Source organism: Ochotona curzoniae, unplaced genomic scaffold (genome assembly GCF_017591425.1).
Source record: "Ochotona curzoniae isolate NIBS_2020 unplaced genomic scaffold, NIBS_Ocur_1.0 contig_1, whole genome shotgun sequence".
Classification (NCBI taxonomy): domain Eukaryota; kingdom Metazoa; phylum Chordata; class Mammalia; order Lagomorpha; family Ochotonidae; genus Ochotona; species Ochotona curzoniae.
This window is the reverse complement of record NW_024464918.1, coordinates 31,929,849-31,948,794: the sequence shown is the minus strand read 5'-3', so window position 1 is coordinate 31,948,794 and position 18,946 is coordinate 31,929,849. Positions and strand designations below refer to the sequence as shown.

At 45.3% G+C, this 18,946-nt stretch overlaps 1 protein-coding gene across 3 annotated transcripts in view; it reads left to right on the top strand.

Annotated features, from left to right (window-relative positions):
- ALDH7A1 (aldehyde dehydrogenase 7 family member A1) overlaps nt 1–18,946 on the top strand; it is a 33,146-nt gene that overhangs the window by 11,383 nt on the left and 2,817 nt on the right. The window contains exons 6-16 of one of the 3 annotated variants that reach the window (XM_040969313.1): nt 2,171–2,303; nt 2,438–2,482; nt 5,456–5,533; nt 6,690–6,787; nt 7,794–7,835; nt 9,572–9,666; nt 11,613–11,697; nt 12,783–12,889; nt 14,430–14,546; nt 16,241–16,338; nt 16,547–16,620. In XM_040969313.1, the coding sequence (XP_040825247.1) occupies nt 2,171–2,303; nt 2,438–2,482; nt 5,456–5,533; nt 6,690–6,787; nt 7,794–7,835; nt 9,572–9,666; nt 11,613–11,697; nt 12,783–12,889; nt 14,430–14,546; nt 16,241–16,338; nt 16,547–16,620 (972 nt within the window). Of the gene's footprint in view, nt 1–2,170; nt 2,304–2,437; nt 2,483–5,455; nt 5,534–6,689; nt 6,792–7,793; nt 7,836–9,571; nt 9,667–11,612; nt 11,698–12,782; nt 12,890–14,429; nt 14,547–16,240; nt 16,339–16,546; nt 16,621–18,946 lie in introns of all 3 variants that reach the window. The other 2 variants (XM_040969391.1, XM_040969468.1) reach the window with 2 other exon arrangements.

Here is an 18,946-nt window from a genome sequence, read left to right as displayed (position 1 = left end):
TTATTGGAAAGTCAGATATACAGAGAGGAGGAGAGACAGAGAGGAAGATCTTCCGTCTGATGATTCATTCCCCAGGCGGCTGCAACAGCCGGAGCTGTGCTGAACTGAAGCCAGAGCCCCAGAGCCTCTTCCAGGTCTCCCATGCTAGTGCAGGATCCCAAGGCTTTGGGCTGTCCTTGATTGCCTTCCCAGGCCACTGGCAGGGAGCTGGATGGGAAGCAGGACTGCCAAGACTAGAACCGGCACCCATATGGGATCTTTAGCCACTAGGCTATTACACCGGGCCCCCCAAATTATGTTTTGAATTCTGTATTTCTGTAAGCTTTGCCAAGAACCCTGGTACAAGGGAAGGGATAAATGTATGCTAAGTGGTACCAGTGATTTTTTTTGTGTGGCAGAATTATTGGTAGTGATTGCTGTCTTTCTATCTTTTCTAAAATTCCCATAATGAGAATTATGACATGTTTATAACCAAGAAGTAATGGAATTTTGCTTCTTTAGAATTAAAAAAAGGATTATGATATTTTTTCTGTTTTTCTTAGAAAGTTGGGTAAATTCCATACTTCTAGAATAGGTGAAGGTTGTCTTATAAATGTACAGTTAATGGTCTTAATTAGATACTCAACAGTGATTCCCATTATTCCAGATTAATTTTATGTCATTCAATGCTTTTAAGAGGTTTCTTTTTCCAGTTTTTTACTCCAAAGATTTATTTATTTATTTGAAAGAGTTTTCAGAGAGGGAAAGAGAGATCTTCCATTCACTGTTTTGCTCCCCAGTGGCTACGTAGAGCTGGGCTGGTCCAAAGCTAGGAAAAGGGAGCTTCTTCTGGGTTTTGCCAAGGTCTTGTGCCATCCTTTGCTGTCTTCTCAGGCACGTTAGCAGGGAGCTAGATTGGGAGTGGAGCAGCTGGGACTTGAACCAGTACCCATATAGGATTCCAGTACCAGAAACACAGACTTTATGCACTATGCCACAGTGCTGGTCTCCCAAGAGTTGTTTTGTTTGTTTATTTTTGGTTTTGTTTCCAGTTAAAAAAGTAGACTGCCATTGGAAGAAGTTGACATGTAAATAAGTAACCTCTTTGATTTATTCTGCTTTGATGTTGGCCTTGCCAATTAAAATCTTATAATTGTTGGGCCCAGTACGATAGTGTAGCTGTTAAGATCCTCACCTTGAACATGCCAGGATCCCATTCGGGCGCCAGTTCTAATCCTAGCAGCCCCGCTTCCCATCCACCTCCCTGCGTGTGGCCTGGGAAAGCAGTCAAAGACAGCCCAAAGCCTTGGGAACCTGCACCCATGTGGGAGACCCAGAAGAAGCTCCTGGCTCCTGGCTTCGGATCGGCATAGCACCAGCCGTTGTGGTCAGTTGGGGAGTGAATCATTGGATGGAAGATCTTCCTCTCTGTCTCTCCTCCTCTCCATATATCCAGCTTTCCAATAAAAATAAATAAATCTTAAAAAAATCTTATAATTGTTTATACATTTAAAATTCTTTATTTGAGAGGTAGAGAAGGAGGAGAAGGAAAGGAGGAGCATAGAGCAGGAAAAGGAGGAGGGAAAGACAGAGATGTTGTATCTGCTGACAGACTCCTTGGATGCTCACAGTAGGCAGTGGCCAGCAGCCAGGACATCAAGTCAAGTTGTTGCATCAATAGCAGGGTCCTAGCTACTTGCATACTCACTTGCCTCATCGTCAGATCCCATCTTGCCAAGGTATCCACAGACCCCTTGTTGGGCTCCAACATGCTCCTTAATTCTCTAGGTGCCAGGGCTGGGTTGTGTAGGAACCACACACACGGCAGGCTGGATCCCACTGAGCACTGTGCCCTGGGCTAGGCTGGAACCTGTCCCGGGCCGTGTGGTAGGCGCTGCGTGGCCAACTGCAGCCACCTGGCTAGGATCAAAGTAGCCAGGCCGATTCCCCCTGTAGGTTTCTAAGAAAAGTTCTGTTATTCATCCATACAGAGGTTCCGAGTGGATTCTGGCTTTATTGATTGAAGAATCGATGTGTTGTGGGGATGTGAGGATCCACTGTGAGGCATCTGGCATTGTTTCTGGTGTGATGTGCCTTTGTTCTGAAAGGGAAAGACTTGAGCCTTTGTTCTTGTTAACTTTGATGCAGTGCAGTAACCTGCAGCCTGCTGCCTGCCTTCCCTCACCCTCAGGGCCCGGCCATGCGCTCATCGAGCAGTGGAATCCCGTAGGCCTGGTTGGAATCATCACTGCATTCAATTTCCCTGTGGCAGTGTACGGCTGGAACAACGCCATTGCCATGATCTGTGGGAATGTCTGCCTTTGGTAAGACCTGCTTGTTTTCCTGCCTGTACAGAAGGTGATAAAAGTAGCCAACCAAATTCCTTCGCTTAGGCTTGACAACTAAAGGCATTTATGAATTCTGTCAAATTGAATTTGTTTCTTTTTCTTCTCTTTAGGAAGGGAGCCCCAACAACCTCCCTCATTAGTGTGGCTGTCACAAAGTGAGTGTCTATGAATATCTTGCTATGGACTGCTCCTGAAGGCGTGATTGACAGGACTGGAATATTAACTATTGATGCCATGCTTGTTAAAGTGTGAGCTTTGGATAAACTGTAGTGTTTTTATATTGTTTTTACAGTTTATGGAATTCTTTCTGAATTGTGTCTTTGAATTGAAGTCTTTGGGAACTTGGCAGTACAACTCGTTTCATTTTTCCTTAAAGATTTATTTATTTATTTATTTATTTTAATTGAAAAGGCAGATTTACAGAGAGAAAGAGATACAGGGAGGAAAATCTTTTATCTGCTGGTTCACTCCCCAAAAGGCTTCAAATGGCTGGAGCTGAGCCAATCTGAAGCCAGGAGCCAGAAGCTCCAATGTGGGTGCAGGTTTCCTATGTGCGTGCAGGGTCCCAAGGCTTTGGGCCATCCTTGACTGTCTTCCAGGCCACAAGCAGGGAGTTGGATGGGAAGTGGAGCATGAGGGACATGAATCAGCACCCATATAGGATGCCATCTCTAGCAGGCAGAAGATTAGCCAATTGTGCCGTTGTACCAGCCCGTAGCATTGAACTTTTCTCAGTTATTTTTCCCTCTTGGAAAATTAAAAAATCTCTAGTGGAGAAGTCCATCAAGTGTAGTGACTATTTTGGAACTCTCCAACAAAGTAATGGTTTTGAGAAGTGATTTATACCTAGCTAATGTTTTCACTACTTTTGTTTAATAGGCTGTTTTTTAAAAGAAAAAAAAAATTAAAAGGGGGGAAAAAGAAAAACAAACAAACAAACAAATTAGTGATTATCTGAATCCAGTGGTTTGTTCAGCACTTTCTAGAGTTACTACATTGCTTTTTTTAAGGGTTTATGAATTGAAAGTGTTCTGCATAGAGAGGGAGAGAGACACAGAGAGGTCTTCCACCTGCTGTTTCATTCCACACAGCTGCCAGAGCTGACAGTGAGTCAGGCTGAGGCCAGAAGCTCTGTGTGAGTCTCCATGTCCTGCTTCTCCCGTGCCATTAACAGGGAGCTGGATTTGAAACGAGCACCTGGGATGTGAGCCACCATCCAATGTGAGATGGTGGCATCGCAGGCGATGGCCCTGCTGTTGCATTGTTAACTAAGAAACTTTTAAATTTCTTTTAAATTTCTTCCTTTTAAATTTCTTTTAAATTTCTTCCTTTCTTCATATTTGAAATAGAGGGAGAGAAATAGAAAATAAACTGATCTTAAATCCTCTGGTTCATTTCCCAAAGGCCCATAGCATCTAGGGCTGGGTTAGGTGGCAGCCAGGAGCCAGGAGTTCATTACAGGTCTTCCGTAGGAATGTCAGGGACCCAAGCACATGAGCCATGCATCTCCTCCCCTGTCCAAGGATGCAAATTACAGGAAGTTGGAATTGGAAGTGGAGCTGGGACTCAAACCCAGGCACTCGATATGGAGTGCAGGCTTTCCATGTGGAGTCCTAACTGTTAAGCCAAATACCTGGCCACTTTTGGATTTTATTTACTTGTATGTGAGAGTCTGACAGCTCTGAGTATGTCGTAAGGTTGGCGTTAGTTATTTATACTTCCAGAATTTAGCAGGTGCATGCAAAAGAATGTTTCCCATGTTAGTAAGGTAAGGGTGCACCCACGATATACCATCACTTGGTGTGTGTTCTCTGGTTGGAGTTACTGTGAGAGAGCTTGTGGTAGGGTTTGTAAGTAAGTGAGATTTTATTGTTCTATTATTCGTTTATCTGATGGTAGAGAAAGGTTTATTCCCCAAGTACCTGTGATAGTTGCCGTTGGCCAAGGTTGAAAATGGGAACTGGAAACTCATGCCAACTTTCCCAAGTTAGCCCATTTACTTGAGCCATCACAGCTGCTTCCCAGGGTCTGCCTTAGCAAGGAGGTTGTGGCTAAAACTCAGGAGTTAGGCCCAGTGTGGGATATGAGCATCCTTTTTTTTTCTTTTTTAAGATTTGTTTAGTTATTTGAAAGGCTGTTACAGAGAGAGCAGGAGAGACAGAGAGATCTTCCATCTGCAGGCTCACTCCCTGAATGGTCACCATGCTAGGGACTGGGCCAGGCTGAAGCCATGGGCTAGAGCTTCTTCCAGGGCTCCATCTTTTGACTATCATTTAGGAGAAGTGGCTTAGGGATTGAAAGTGGGTTAAAGAGAAAGGGGAGGGAGCTTGGTGTGGTGGCTCTGGGGCTAAATCCTCACTGGAAGTGCTGGGATCCCAAATGGGCACCAGTTCATGTCCCAGCAGCTCCACTTCCCATCTAGTTCCTTGTTTATGGCTTTGGAAAGGCGGTAGAGGGTGGCCCCAAGCCTTGGGCCACTGCACACACTTGGGAGACCTGGAAGAAGCTCCTGACTTCAGACTGGCTCAGCTCTGTTGTGAACCATTGGATGGACGAGCTCAGTGTGTATTTGTGTGTCTCTCTCTGATACTCTGGCTTTGAAATAAATAAATAAATAAATAAATAACTCTTTAAAAAAAAAGAAAAAGAGAACCTCATTTTAATTTATTTTTTATTTGAAAGGCAGAGTTAGAGAGAGAGAAGGAGAAATGAGAGAGAGTGGTCTTCCATCCACCACTGGTTCACTCCCTGAATGACAACTGCCAGAGCTGGGCAAGTGCAAAGCTAGTAGCCACAATCTTCTGGGTTTTTTACATGGCTTTGGGGCCCAAGGACGTGGACCACCCTCTACCTCTCATCCAGGCCATTAGCAGGGAGTTGGATGGGAAGTAGAGCCCCTGGGACTCCAATTAGTGTCTATATGGGAACCTGGTACCTCAGCGGAGGCTTAGCTTGCTACACCACTGTGCCCATCCCAGAAGACCGCATTTTTAATATGTTAGGAGAAATCCACCCCTGATCAAATGGTGGGAGAAGAAGTTAAAAAAGTAGAGCCTAGTGGTTGAATTTATTTTTATTTTTCAGAAGTTAAATGAGTATCCTGCTCAGGGGTTGCTTCTCCTTTCTAGGATAATCGCGAAGGTTCTGGAAGACAACAAACTGCCTGGTGCCATTTGCTCCCTCACATGCGGTGGTGCGGATATCGGGTAGGTTGGTGGCCAGGGGAATGAATCAGCGGATAGAAGATCTTTTTCTCGGTATTGCCTTCTTTCTGTATATCTATCTGCCTTTCCAATAAAAATAAATAAATCTTAAACACACACACACACACACACACAAACACACGAAGTTCATGAAAAGTATACATGAAAAAAGAAAAAAAAAATCACGAAGCTATGTGCTTGGGGTGGACACTGTGGTACAGCTAGTTAAGCCAACACTTGGCAGACATACAGCCCACATCGAAGTGCCAGGCTGAATCCCAGCTGCTCTGCAACTGACCTGGCTCCCTGCTGATGCACCAGGGAAACAGCAGCTGATACCACACCCAGGAGGTGTCGGACGGTGTCCTGGATCCTGGCTTCAGCCTGGTCCAATTTCAACTGTTAAGGCAGTTGGGGAATGAGCCAACAAGTGCAAGAATTTTCTCTCTGTCACTCTGCCTTTCAAACAACTAAAATAAATAATTATTTCTCTTTTTAAAAATTTTATTTTATTGGAAAGGCAGAATTACAGAGAGGGGAGATAAGGAAAAAGATCTGCTGGTTCACTCCCCAAATTGCCACAACGGCTGGAGCTGAGCTTACCTGAAGCCAGGAGCCAGGAGCTTCTTCTGGGTCTCGTATGCAGGTGCAGGGTCCCAAGACTTTGGGGCATTTTCTACTGCTATCTCAGGCCACAAGCAGGGAGCTGGATGGGAAGTGCTGCCAGGACATGAGCCACTGCCCATGAAAGATGCTGGCTTTTGGAGGAAGATTAGCCAATTGAGCCATTGCACCAGCCCCTCGGTATTCATTATGGAGATTGAACAGCTTGAATGCTTAGCCAGACAATGCTTCAAGCATTTCACCAGCCCCCCAGTCAGTCCAGAAAGGTAATGAGTACTGAGCCCCATCCTGTGGGTGATTTTTGTTCCCAGCAGCTGGCAGAGCATGTTCCCCCAGGGGGATGCTTGGCTCTGCATTGTGAAAGATTGATTTTATTTTCCTAGTTAACATTGCCTTGTTCCGCTTGTATACATATGCTTTTCAGTTTGATTGATGGCTGTTGGAGAGGCCTAGGCCCGTCTCTCTTGTTGGGTGTCCTTGGGGGCTGTGGCTGCTGGGCTGTTCGGCCTGGATGACCGTGTCTGTTTTCCTGCAGCACAGCAATGGCCAGAGATGAGCGGGTGAACCTACTGTCCTTTACTGGGAGCACACAGGTGGGGAAGCAGGTGGCCCTGATGGTACAGGAACGATTTGGTAAGTGTTAGTCACCTTTCTTTTTTGCTTTTGCAAGTTTATTTACTTAATTTCTTTTATTTGGAAGACAGAGATAGAAACTGAGAAAGATCTTATATATGCCGATTTCATTCCCTAAATGCCTACAGCAGCCAGGCTGGGCCAGGCTGAAACCAGGAGCCCAGGACTCAATCTAAGCAACCCACATGGGTGGCAGGGACCCAGATACTGGAGCCAATACCTGCTCTTCCAAATCACATTGGCAGGAATGGAGCTGGGACTTAAACCTAGGCACTCTCCTATGGCACACAGCCTCCCAGCAGTGTCCTCACTGCTGTGTCAAACACCTAACCGTTTGTACCAACTTTGGTCTGGAGGTCTCCCACATGGGTGCAGGGATCCACACATTTGGACTGTCTTCCACTGCTTTTTTAGGCTTCTTAGCAAGGAGCTGAATCAGAAATAGAGCATCTGGGACTTGAACGGGTGTGAGTATAGGTTTCTGGCATCTCTGGCAGCAGCTTTACCTGCTACACCACAATGCCAGCCCCAGACAGTTTCTCATATTTTACTTTATGACTGGTTTAAGCAGGATTTAAGGGTAATAATATTTTGGGCTGTTAGGTTAAATTTCAGCTATAAACAGTGTTAAGATGAGATGTTAATAATTAATCTGCATATATTTTGCTTTTCCTTTAAAAATATAGGAATTTTTAAAAAATCAAGGTTATAAGGCCTGGCATGGTGGCCTACTGGCTAAAGTCCTTTCTTGAACACGCAGGGATCCCTTATGGGTGCTGGTTCTAATCCCGGCCGCCCTGCTTCCCATCCACCCCCTGGCTGTGGCCTAGGGAAGCAGCTGAGAACAGCCCAAAGCCTTGGAACCCTGTATCCATACGGGAGATACATTTTAAGACAGAAAATAAGTTAGAAAATAATTAGGATAGGTTGCAATTTGAGGCCACATAGCAGTGTACAGTGAATACTGATACAGGAATTAATCGATGTTTGTGATTTCTTTGTCAAGGGAGAAGTTTGTTGGAACTTGGAGGGAACAATGCCATTATTGGTAAGGCTGTGCTTTGTGTTTTCAGAAACTCCTAGTAGCTATACTTAATATGCAGGACTTGTTTACGAACTTAGACTTTCTTTATTTTGTGATCCTAGATCCTAATTCCCATGTTTAGGATTTTTTTTTTCCCTCCGTGGACACAGTTCACAGGCTTACTTTAAAGGTGCAGAAGCTGAGAAGGCAGGGAACAATGTTATTTGCATTGGGAAAACATTCCTTGGGGCTTTGAGCCTGTGTGTGACTTCCCTTGTCGTGTGGCATTGTGCTGTGTGTTCCTCCTTTTCTTATTTCCTTGGTCACCTATTTCTCTAAAATAAGTAACTCCTAGGTGACTTGATGATTCCTTTAGATTTTGAGAAATATTTCTCTTTAAAGAAGTACTGATTGCTTTTATGAATTAATTTAAATGGCAAAAAGACAGAGAGAAAGCTCCCATCTGCTGGTACCCTCCTCAGATAACTGCATTAAGGCTGGGCCAGATCCAGGCTGGAGCTGGGAATCAAGTCCAAGTCTTCCCCTTGGGTGTCAGGGACCCAAGGATTGAGCCCCCGTCCGCTGACTCCCAAGGAGCCGGAGTGGGGACTAGAACCCCGGCACTCTGATATGTGGAGCAAGGGGATCTCAGTTGGCATCTTAATCCTAAGGCAAACTGCCCACTCCTTCAGTGCTCCTACTTTGGGAGGCTTAAAAAAATTGCTTCCATTTCTTTTTCAACCATTAGAGTTTGACACAAAAGGAAAATAGTGTACCAGCTTAACTTGGATAATGCCATGAACAACAGTGGACAGACTGAACAGAAGTACCTTCAGTTGGGTGCTGAAAGGGGAAAATTGCTCATTTCGTGTTGCATTCATCACTGTGTTTAAACATGTATGTTTGTGATCGACATCAGAGGTTTCAGATGTATGTGGTGAAGCTTTCGTTGTATCAGCTGCTAAGTGCCAGGTTTCTGCCAGGTTTCTGTCAGGTGGTTTATGTACATGATTTCGTTGGATCTCCCCCCCCAATGGCTTCGGTGACTCTCATTGAAGGCTTGTCCTCTGATGATGGTGTACCTGCAGTGACAGGCTGGCCTGTGTCTCCTGGCCACCTGAGAGCGCAGCTCTTTCTTGCCTCCTCACTGCTATTCCATAGTACTGCAGAGACAGTCAGACAGTCACCCCAGTTCACAGCAGCAGAAACGGGTCCGAACAAGAAACCTTAACACAATGAAAAAGGTCACAGACGCGGCCAAGAGGCACACCATCTCCTTCATCATCATCCTAGTCTGAGAACACTGTCAGATCGGAGGGATGGCTGAAGACCTTGAGGGGAAGTGCCAGGAGGAATCAGAGTGCACGTGGAAGGGGAGGAGGGACAGACAAGGTAGAAATGAATGTGGATGGGACTGTGGATCCTGCAGAGAAGGGGAGGAAGCGGTCAAGAGAGGCTGCTGTCAAAATAGGCCATGGGGTTCAGACTGGGACAGATGAATCAAGAGGGCTTCTCCCAGAGTCCACAGGGGAGGCACGGACGGGTGAGAGGCAGCAAGCCAGGGAGGAGGAGGGGGAGGTCAGAATCCAAGTGAGGCCCAGAGCTGTGTCCTCTGAGTCCTCCGCTCTCAACATGCATGGCCATGCCACCTGCTTCTGCAGCTGAGGTTGGTGCGCCCACCTGCTGCGCTTCCTGAAGTAGTGTGTACCTTGTCTTCCCATCTTGTCCCGCTGACAGCTGCCCATCTGTGTTTCTCTCAGCTTTTGAAGATGCAGACCTCAGCTTGGTTGTCCCTTCAGCCCTCTTTGCTGCCGTGGGGACAGCTGGCCAGAGGTGTACCACGGCAAGGCGACTGGTGAGTGGATGTGTGAGGCTGGCCTTGGACCTTTGCTGGAGAGAAGCGCTCCCTTAGGCAGCCCTGGTGCTCTGTCTTATGTGCTTGTGACGCTACTGTCGCTCATCCAGGGCCTCTGCCTGTCTCCCTCCCCAAGCCAGCACAGCTTCTCCTGCCACTGACACCTACCTTCATTTGCATTCTGAGAAAACACGGACCAAATCCAGTGACACTCAAAGAATAAAACAAGCTATAAATTTGAAGCATCCTAGTAAAACTGTTAGCTAAACAAAAGCCTTGTTCTTTTATAAAAACTCTGAGTAGTCAAACATTTTAAATGTTAAATTTTAATGTAAGTTGTTAAAATTTTTATTTTTATGATAAAATACTTTGCAAATTAAATTTTACATTAGAGTAATTTTTAATTTAAATTTTAGTTTGAATTTAAATTTCTGGCCTTACATAAGTGATTCAGTGGATGTGACATGGAGTGTGTGTTTGTGGACTGGACAGATTAGTACTGTACCTGGGTAAGATGTTCAGCTTCAATGTGCAGGGCTTGGGAAGTTTAATTTTCACAGACTGAGGTGGATTTCAGTCTGATGTCAGATGCAATCTTGATTTTCATGATTTTCATTGTACTAAGAAGCCAGCTGGAGCAAGTATCAGTTGGGTACAAATGAACTGTTTGCCATTTATTGTGATTGTTGAATTTGGCAGCTATTCAGAGAGAAGGAAATAGAAAGAAAACAAATCTTCCATCCACTGATTCACTTCCCACGTGGTCACAACAGCTGAAGCTGAGCAGATCCCAAGCCAGGAACTTCTTCCAGGTCTCCCATGTAGGTGCAGGGTCCCAAGGCATTGGAGCATCCTCTACTGCTTTTCCAGGCCACAGGCAGGGAGCTGGATGGGAAGTGGAGCAGTCAGAACACAAAATGGTGCCCATATGAGATCCCAGCACATGCAAGGCAAAGATTTAGCCACTAGACTAAAGTGCTGGTCCCGGCAAGTTCACTTTCTTTCTTTTATTTTTTTTAAGATTTATTTTATTTTTATTGAAAAGTGAAATATACAGAGAGGAGGAGAGACAGAGAAGATCTTCTGTTTGTTAATTCATTCCCCAAGTGGCTGCATCAGCCAGAGCTGAGCTGACCAAAGCCAAGAGGAGAGCCTCTTCTGGGTCTCCCACGCAGGTGCAGGGTGCCAAAACTTTGGGCTGTCCTCAACTGCTTTCCCAGGCCACAGCCAGGAGGTGGATGGGAAGCAGAGCTGCTGGCACACAAACCTGCACCCATATGGGATCCTGGTGTGTGTAAGGCGAGAACTTTAGCCAATAGGCTACTGCGCCGGGCCCCCAGCAAGTTCCCTTTCAACATTGAGAATGAAACACAGAGCTCAGATCCATTTCACAATGAATGAAAGGTGTGTCTTCACCTGATCGAGGCCTCATGGGGCTGGAGGCTCAGGGCGTCCAGGTACTCACAGCAGTTGCTTGGCCAGACTGCTGTGCTCTGTGCCCACCCACATGTGCTTGCGCTCACAGCCTGGGACGGGTGTGTGCTCCTCTGCTTCCATTGGGGTTCTGTTCTGATAAACCCGTTGTCAGGCACAATAATATGAAGAATTATAAATCCAAGTGTCAGGTCAGGATGTCTGTCTTTAAGACTCTTCTGAGTAGGATGTCAGATGCCATGAACACGAACAGGAGTCATGGATTCATGGAGCCTTGCCTTAAGACCCTGAGAGACTCGAGGAAGATACAATTAGGGCTTCATTCAGTCTGCCAGAAGAGATGAGCTTCATGTAATTAATACCAAAATTAGAAAATATGTTATTATGATAGATAGATTTAAGTGCTTGTGTTTTCAGAGATAGTAATATCTCAGTAACTTAATTGTTTCTCATTATTTGAGAATGGATGTATTTCTGTTTGAATTCCCTTGGGTGTTTCTCTTTTTACTTAGTTTTTGCATGAAAACATCCATGATGAAGTCGTAAACAGACTTACCAAGGCCTATGCGCAGATCCGAGTCGGGAATCCATGGGACCGTGAGTATCCTGCCAAACAGCCTCTTGTTTGGACAGCTGGGGTTACGACCGTTTCATCTTCTGAGTTTTTCCCCCCTCTGCTAAGGGGTTGGAGGCTTGCAAAGCAGGTTTTGGGCACTTGGGGTGACGCCTTGGCTCCTGAGTTAGTGTCCTGGGGGTGAGACTGGGAGGTGCTGCTTAGGTGGCTGAGAGTTGTACATTTTTTCTTTTCTTCTGATGCCTTCATCCAGCTCACCGCTGTCCACTCTCATAAAAGCTGCCGGAGTCCTTTTGTTGACTTCCCTGCTTCTGCAGGAAGTGATTAAAATATATATGTGTATATATAGTCAGGTAATTCCTTTTCTTGCTTAAAGTACTCAGGTGACTTCTCGCTGATTCCTTTCCATGTGACCTGTCCTCTGCCTCCTGCACTGCCTACTGTCTGACTGGGCTTTGCACGTGCCTTTGTCACAGCTGTGTATGTGAGCCCTGGATGCACCAGCTTGCCTTTGGTGCCTCAGGCAGTCCCTGTTCTGTGACTTTGCCCTCTTGCGGGCGTGCTCTCCCCGTGCCTGGCTCTGCTGCAGGGCTAGCTCCTTCCAGGGGCTTACCCTAGTCTTCCTTTTCCTTCTGTCTTCCTGGCACCTTCTGTGCTCGTGTTGCCAGTGGCAGTTACCTGGAGCAGCATCAGTCTCCTCCCACGGTGGGAATGCATGCCTGGCATTGAGACCGTACTGGTCCTACAGAATGGCCTCACCATCCTGAATAAACCCATCCTGTATGTTTAATGCAGTGTTCTGACCAGGTGAGAGCTACTTCCATACACCCAGGCTTGGCAGACACATTTGGCCTGCTGCTTGTTTTTATGAAGATAGTTTTGTCACACACAGCCACACCTGCTCGTCTGCAGGTTCATACTAGTCTGGCAGAGCCAAGGGACTGACAGAGGCCAGGAATGGGGTGCAAAGCTTTAACAGTACAATGTGGCCCATCCCTGCCCTCAGCTAGAGGACACAAGAAAGGATTGACCTGTTCGTTGGGAAAGTTGTTAGAGTAGCAGCATGATGCCTCTGAGGGCAAAGTAAAAGGCATTGTTCTCTCTCCAGCTGACATTCTGTATGGGCCCCTCCACACCAAACAAGCAGTGAGCATGTTTCTTGCAGCGGTGGAAGAAGCAAAGAAAGAAGGAGGCACCGTGGTCTATGGAGGCAAGGTAGTAAACACCCTGACTTTGTAGTGGGACTGTTCCTCTTCTCCCACGCACCCACTGGGCTCTGGGCCCCTAAGACATCCCTTTCTGCAGCTGGCTTTAAGGGGGATGCAAATATTTTAAAGAATGACTTATAAATGCATGGGACTTTTTGAGTTGGGGGTCACCCTAGAAAACCAAAGTCCTGGGGCTACTAAGTTGGGTCCTTGGGAGTTTGTGTAGAAAGGAGACCTCATTTCCCTGAGGCAGTGGAAGAGTTTGTGTCCAGATTAGTTAGAATCCATACTTACATGTTAATTGAAGAAGTCATCCAAGGCTTCTAATTGAAATAGTACATACCTTAAGCATGTGGTTTTAACCACATCATTGCAATTGTTTGTGTGATGCTTTTGATATACAGCCAGTGTGTTTTCTATATGAATTGTAGGACTCTGTTGTCTTGATCTTTGCAAAAGCCATGCCCATAACTTTCCTAAGTTTATTTTGTTTTGTTGGTAGTTCTAAAAAATGTATTTAAATGAGAAATTTTACAACCACTGATTGACTCCTCACGTGCTTTTAACAGCTAGGGCTGGGCTAGCTCGAAGCTAACTCAGTCTGGGTCTTTCATGTTGAGTGGCAGAGACCCAAGTCCTGGGGTCATTATTGCTACCTCCAGAGGGCACACACTAGCTGGAAACTGGATCAAAAGCAGAGCTGGGAGACAAACCCTGGGCTCTGATGGGAGATGTTGCTATTCCAAGCAAATATCACCTCTTTTTCTATCTCTTCCAAAAAGGACACTGATCCTATTGGATTGGGGGTTCTGCCCTAATGACCTTGCTTGTCAGTGATCTTGTTTATTAATGAACATGATTATCTTTAAATCCTATTGCAAATGTACTTACTTTGAGCACAGCGCTTCAACCATACACGTTTTGCGAGGGCGCAGGAGGCAACATAATGGAATATATAGATTACCTACTTTCAAGTTACACAAATGTTTAAATTTTTTTTAATTGGAAAGGCAGATTTACAGAGAGAGAGAATGAGAAACAGAAATGCATTCCATCTGCTAGTTCACTCTGCAACGACAAGAGCTAAGCCGACCCAAAGCCTGGAGCCAGAAACTTCTTCCAGGTCTCCATGCTGGTGCAGGGTCCCAAGGCTTTGGACCGTTCTGCTTTCTCGGGCCTTAAGTAGGGAGCTGAATAGGAAATGGAACAGGTGGGACATTTGGAATGCCAGCGGTTGTAGGAAAAGGATTAGGCCATTGAGCCATTGAACTGGTCCAAAATTGTGCAAATTTTAAAATAACCACTTGCCGTGGTGTTTTTCCAGTGTAACTTGGTTGTCACTCATGGCACTGCTTGTTTTTTCCCCCTGACCGTCTAAGCTACCACCAAGTAACAGAAGAGATTGTTTTCATTCAAGAATAGAAGTTACCTTGGAGAAATCACTCGCTTACAAATGCTCTGCTTTTTTTTCTGTCAAATGTGGCTGAGGATTGCTGCCATCGAAGACCAAAGGCTTTCTGTCCCACTACCTTCCTTTTCTGTCTCAGGTTATGGATCGTCCTGGCAACTATGTAGAGCCCACGATCATCACAGGCCTGGCCCATGATGCAGCTATTGCTCACACAGAAACTTTTGCTCCAATTCTGTACGTTTTTAAATTCAAGGTATGTATGGATTCGGTTTCACTAGTCTGGCGTTGAAACAAATAATGGGACTGGGGGGAATGATTGGCCTTGAGGAAGATGTTTGAAGTCATTGAGATCTGTAGGTTGGGGTAAAATATGAAAGGATGAACACATGAATGATGAAGCCTGCCAGGGTCAGTTGCCAGGAGAACAAGGCTGGATGTGGAGCAGCGCTGGTCGTGATGGAGTAGGTGGCCCTCATCTCCTGTGTCCTGTGTGTGGACCATGAAGGCCATTTCTCCTGGATATAGGATTGGATAGTTCAGAGTGCTGTGTGAAAGTCAGTAGACCAGGAAGAAAATCCGGAGACAGCATGAAGATATGTCATTGTCAGTTTTGCTGGGGACAGTGGTGCAGGTTGTAACAGAAGAATTAACTCTCTCATGTGATGGGTCTTTATCTTGTCAGTAAATATTCAGGATTAGGATGGCAGAAATTGAATCAATGTTTAAATGTGCAATTATTAACAGGATGGTGAGAACTGTACTTTACTGCAATTATATAATTAGATTTCTTTATATCTTACCTTAAGTTGTCTATTAGTGTCTCACATATGGTGCTCGGAGAATATAATCTAGTATTTTGTAATGTTTGTGTTTGTGAGCTCTTAAGCAAATTATTTAGCCTCATGAGCCTCGGTTGCCTAATTAATAAATTGGAACCAGTATAAAATTTGTGTCATAAGGTAAGGTTAGGAAACTAGAGGCATGTTAAGTGCTTAGATTAGTGTATTGCATATAATCAGAGCTGAACAACTATTAGCTCTCATATATAGTAATTTTAATGGAAGAATGTACTAATCTTTGTTTCTGAAAGTATAATTGGAAAAAATCTCATCTCTCCTCCCCCCAGGAGTTCTACTTATTTATAGAAGAAGCACGGAATTAGTAAAGTGTTGACTTACTCTTTGGTTTCCCTTTTTTTCTTTACAGAGTTATTTATTTACTTACTTGCAATGCAGAGCAACAGAGAGAAAGGGAGAGTGGTCTTCCACTTGCTGATTCATTTGTGAAATACCCACAACAACGAAGGCTGGTTCAGTCTGAGAACAGGAGCCAGGAACTCCATCTGGTCTTCCACATGGGTGGCAGGAACTCAGCTATTGGAGTTGTTTCCTAGACACATCAGCCGGAGCAAGGTTAGAAGTAAGGTAGCTGTGCCCAGCACAATAGTTCAGTGGCTGAATCCTCGCCTTGCATGCACCAGAATGCCATATGGGTGCTAGTTCTTATCCCAGTAGCCCCACTTCCCATCTAACTTGCTGCTTGTGGCCTAGGAAAGCAGGAGAGGATGGCCCAAAGCTTTGGGACCCTGCACTCACGTCAGAGATCCGAAAGAAGCTCCTGGCTCCTTGCTTCGGATCTGGCTCAGCTCTGGCTGTTGCAGCCACTTGGGGAGTGAAGCAGCGGATGGAAGATCATTCTGGCTGAATCTCCTTCTCTCTGTAGATCTGCCTTTGCAATAAAATAAACAAATCCTTAAAAAGAAAAAAAATATATACTATATTAGCCTAGACTTGAACCCATATTCTAATTTAGGACTCAAGTATGGTGTGCTGGCTGTTTTTTTGGTACACTAAAGTTATATTAGTATATCCGATGAAAGGAGTTTGATGTCCGTGAACTTTGATCTGAGCACCAACATCTAATACCTTCCCATCTCTGCTCTTTCAGGATGAAGAAGAGGTCTTTGCCTGGAATAATGAAGTCAAACAGGGTCTTTCCAGTAGCATCTTTACCAAGGATTTAGGCAGGATCTTCCATTGGCTTGGGTATATAACTTTGCTTTGAAACTTTGTGTATGGTGGATTTTTGTAATGAATGGATGTAAAAAGCAAACCATCACAGCTGAAAGTCCATTTTGGGGGGGGGGGGGTTGAGAGTCTTTGATTACTTGGGCCTTGTGTTTATCTATTTTTGTTTGTTCTGTTTCTCGAATGTTCCTGCATATTGCTGTCACTGTGGTTGCCTCATGCACAGACCTCGAGGTTCAGACTGTGGCATCGTAAACGTGAATATCCCGACGAGTGGGGCCGAGATCGGAGGCGCATTTGGTAGGCAAAGCTTCATCTCTCCTTGTCCATGCCAGGCAGCAAAGGGAAAGCAGTAACACTCTGGCCAAGACGCTGAAGCCCTGCCTGCACTTGGAAGTAATTGTGGGTGATCCATCTCCTGTTAGAAGATGCTCAGGCCATATGGACCCCTCAAGTTGATGCTCTCCACTGCGATCTCAGCCAGAGCCAGATTCCTTCACCTGGGGAGGGTCTGAGGGCTGAGTCCCAAGATTGAGAAACAAATAAAGTTAGAAAGTGGGCATAATAAATACGAAATATGTTATCTTTCAGTAGTTAAAATACTAGATTGTTTTCACTGAGCCTTACTTTTCTTTTCTCTGAAGCTGTGAGCTGTTGATACTTATTAATAATAGTGCTTTCTTTCCTTTTTTCTTTTTCTTTTCTTTCTTTCTTTCTGTCTTTTTTTTTTTTTTTCAAGTTTTGTGTCTTTGAAGGGGAGAGGAAAAGAGAGGAGAGATAACTTCTGTGAGTTGACTTCTCAGTTGGCTACAGTAGTCAGGGATGGACCAGGCCAAAGCTCGGGTCAGTAACTCGTGGCAGATATCCAAGTACTTGGGCCAGCATCCACTGCTCTCCCAGGCCCTGGACCAAAAGTGGAGCAGCAGTAACCAAAACCAGCCTTGTGAGATTAAAGCCAACAGTGTACTCAATAGCGTGGCTCACTGTTCCACAAGGCAGCCTCTACTAATTGTTTTATTTTCTTTTCTATTATTTTTTTTTTTTTTTTAAGATTTATTTTTATTATTTTTTATTGGAAAGGCGGATATACAGAGAGGAGAGACAGAGAGGAAGATCTTCCGTCCGATGATTCACTCCCCAAGTGAGCGCAACGGGCCGATACTATGCCGATCCGAAGCCAGGAGCCTCTTCCGGGTCTCCCACGCGGGTGCAGATTCCCAAAGCTTTGGGCCGTCCTCGACTGCTTTCCCAGGCCACAGGCAGGGAGCTGGAAGGGAAGCGGGGCTGCCGGGATTAGAACCGGCGCCCATATGGGATCCCGGGGGTGCAAGGCGAGGACCTTTAACCACTTGCGCCACCGCGCCGGGCCCTACTAATTGTTTTATAAAAATACCTTTCTAACAATCATGTGTAAGTTTTATCTATTATAAGTATTCCTAAGCAGGGTATAATATATGATCTTTATAAAAAGTATAGAGGCAAAGCCAGCATATATTGATACTTGTTAAAGTTTAATTAGGGACATTCTTTTCTGGTATTTTTTTTTTAAGATTTATTTATTTTTATTGGAAAGTCAGACATGCAGAGAGGAGGAGAGACAGAGAGGAAGCGGCCGGAGCTGAGCCGATCCAAAGCTGGGAGCCACCTCCCAAAGTGTACATCAACAGGGACTGGAATCACAAGTGAGGCGTCTCTTAGGGTGTAAGCATCCCAGGTGGCAGGTTCACCATTTTTAAATTGTTCTTTGGACAAGGTTGGCTAGTGATGGGCCTCATAAGGGTCTTGGCACTCAGCTTTCTGACATGACCTTTTCCTGATTTCTGTATTTTGTTTATTTCAGAGGCAGAGAGATAGAGACAGAGAGAAACTTTACCTGTTGGTTCTCTCCCCAGATGTCTGTAGTGACAGCACTCGGCCAGGGCAAAACTGAGACCAGGAACTTAGATCAGGCCTCCTGTGTGGGGGCAGTGGCCCAGCTGCTTCAGCTGTCACTTGCTGCTCCTAAGGTGCCCATCAGTAGGATGCTGGAACGAAGCAAACAGCAACACCAGTTGCTTGGTATCCGATGTCCGTGTCCCACCCAGCTGCTTGTCGGCCAGGCCAGGTGTTTGTCTGTGTTTTCTATGTTTTTATTCCTAGATTTCTTCCGTTTGAATGTAGCCCCGTTTGTCCTGTTGTTACCTCTCTCCATTTTTTTTGGACCTTTCCTTATTATTACCTTTGCTTCAAAGAGGAAGAGTTAGATTGGTTTTATCTATTCCCTCCTATTTTTCATATTTTTATAATCTTTTCCATATGACAGATTTCTTTAACCTTTTTTTTAACAAAATTATTAGCAAGGCAGGGTTACAGAAAGAGTAGGAGAGAGAGAGAGACAGAGAGATCCATGTGTTAGTTCATGCCCCAAGTGACTGTAGCAGCTAGGGTTGGTCCAGTTAGATCCGGGGGCCTCATCTGGGTCTCCCGTGTGGGCGCAGGGGCCCAAGCCCTAGGGGTGCTTTGCTGCTTTCCCAGATCCCAACGACAGTGGAGCAGCTGAAACCAGCGCCCTTATGGCATTCCAGAATTACAGGTGGAGGCTTTACTTGCTGTGCCACAGTGCCAGCTCCCGACTTTTCCTTTTAAT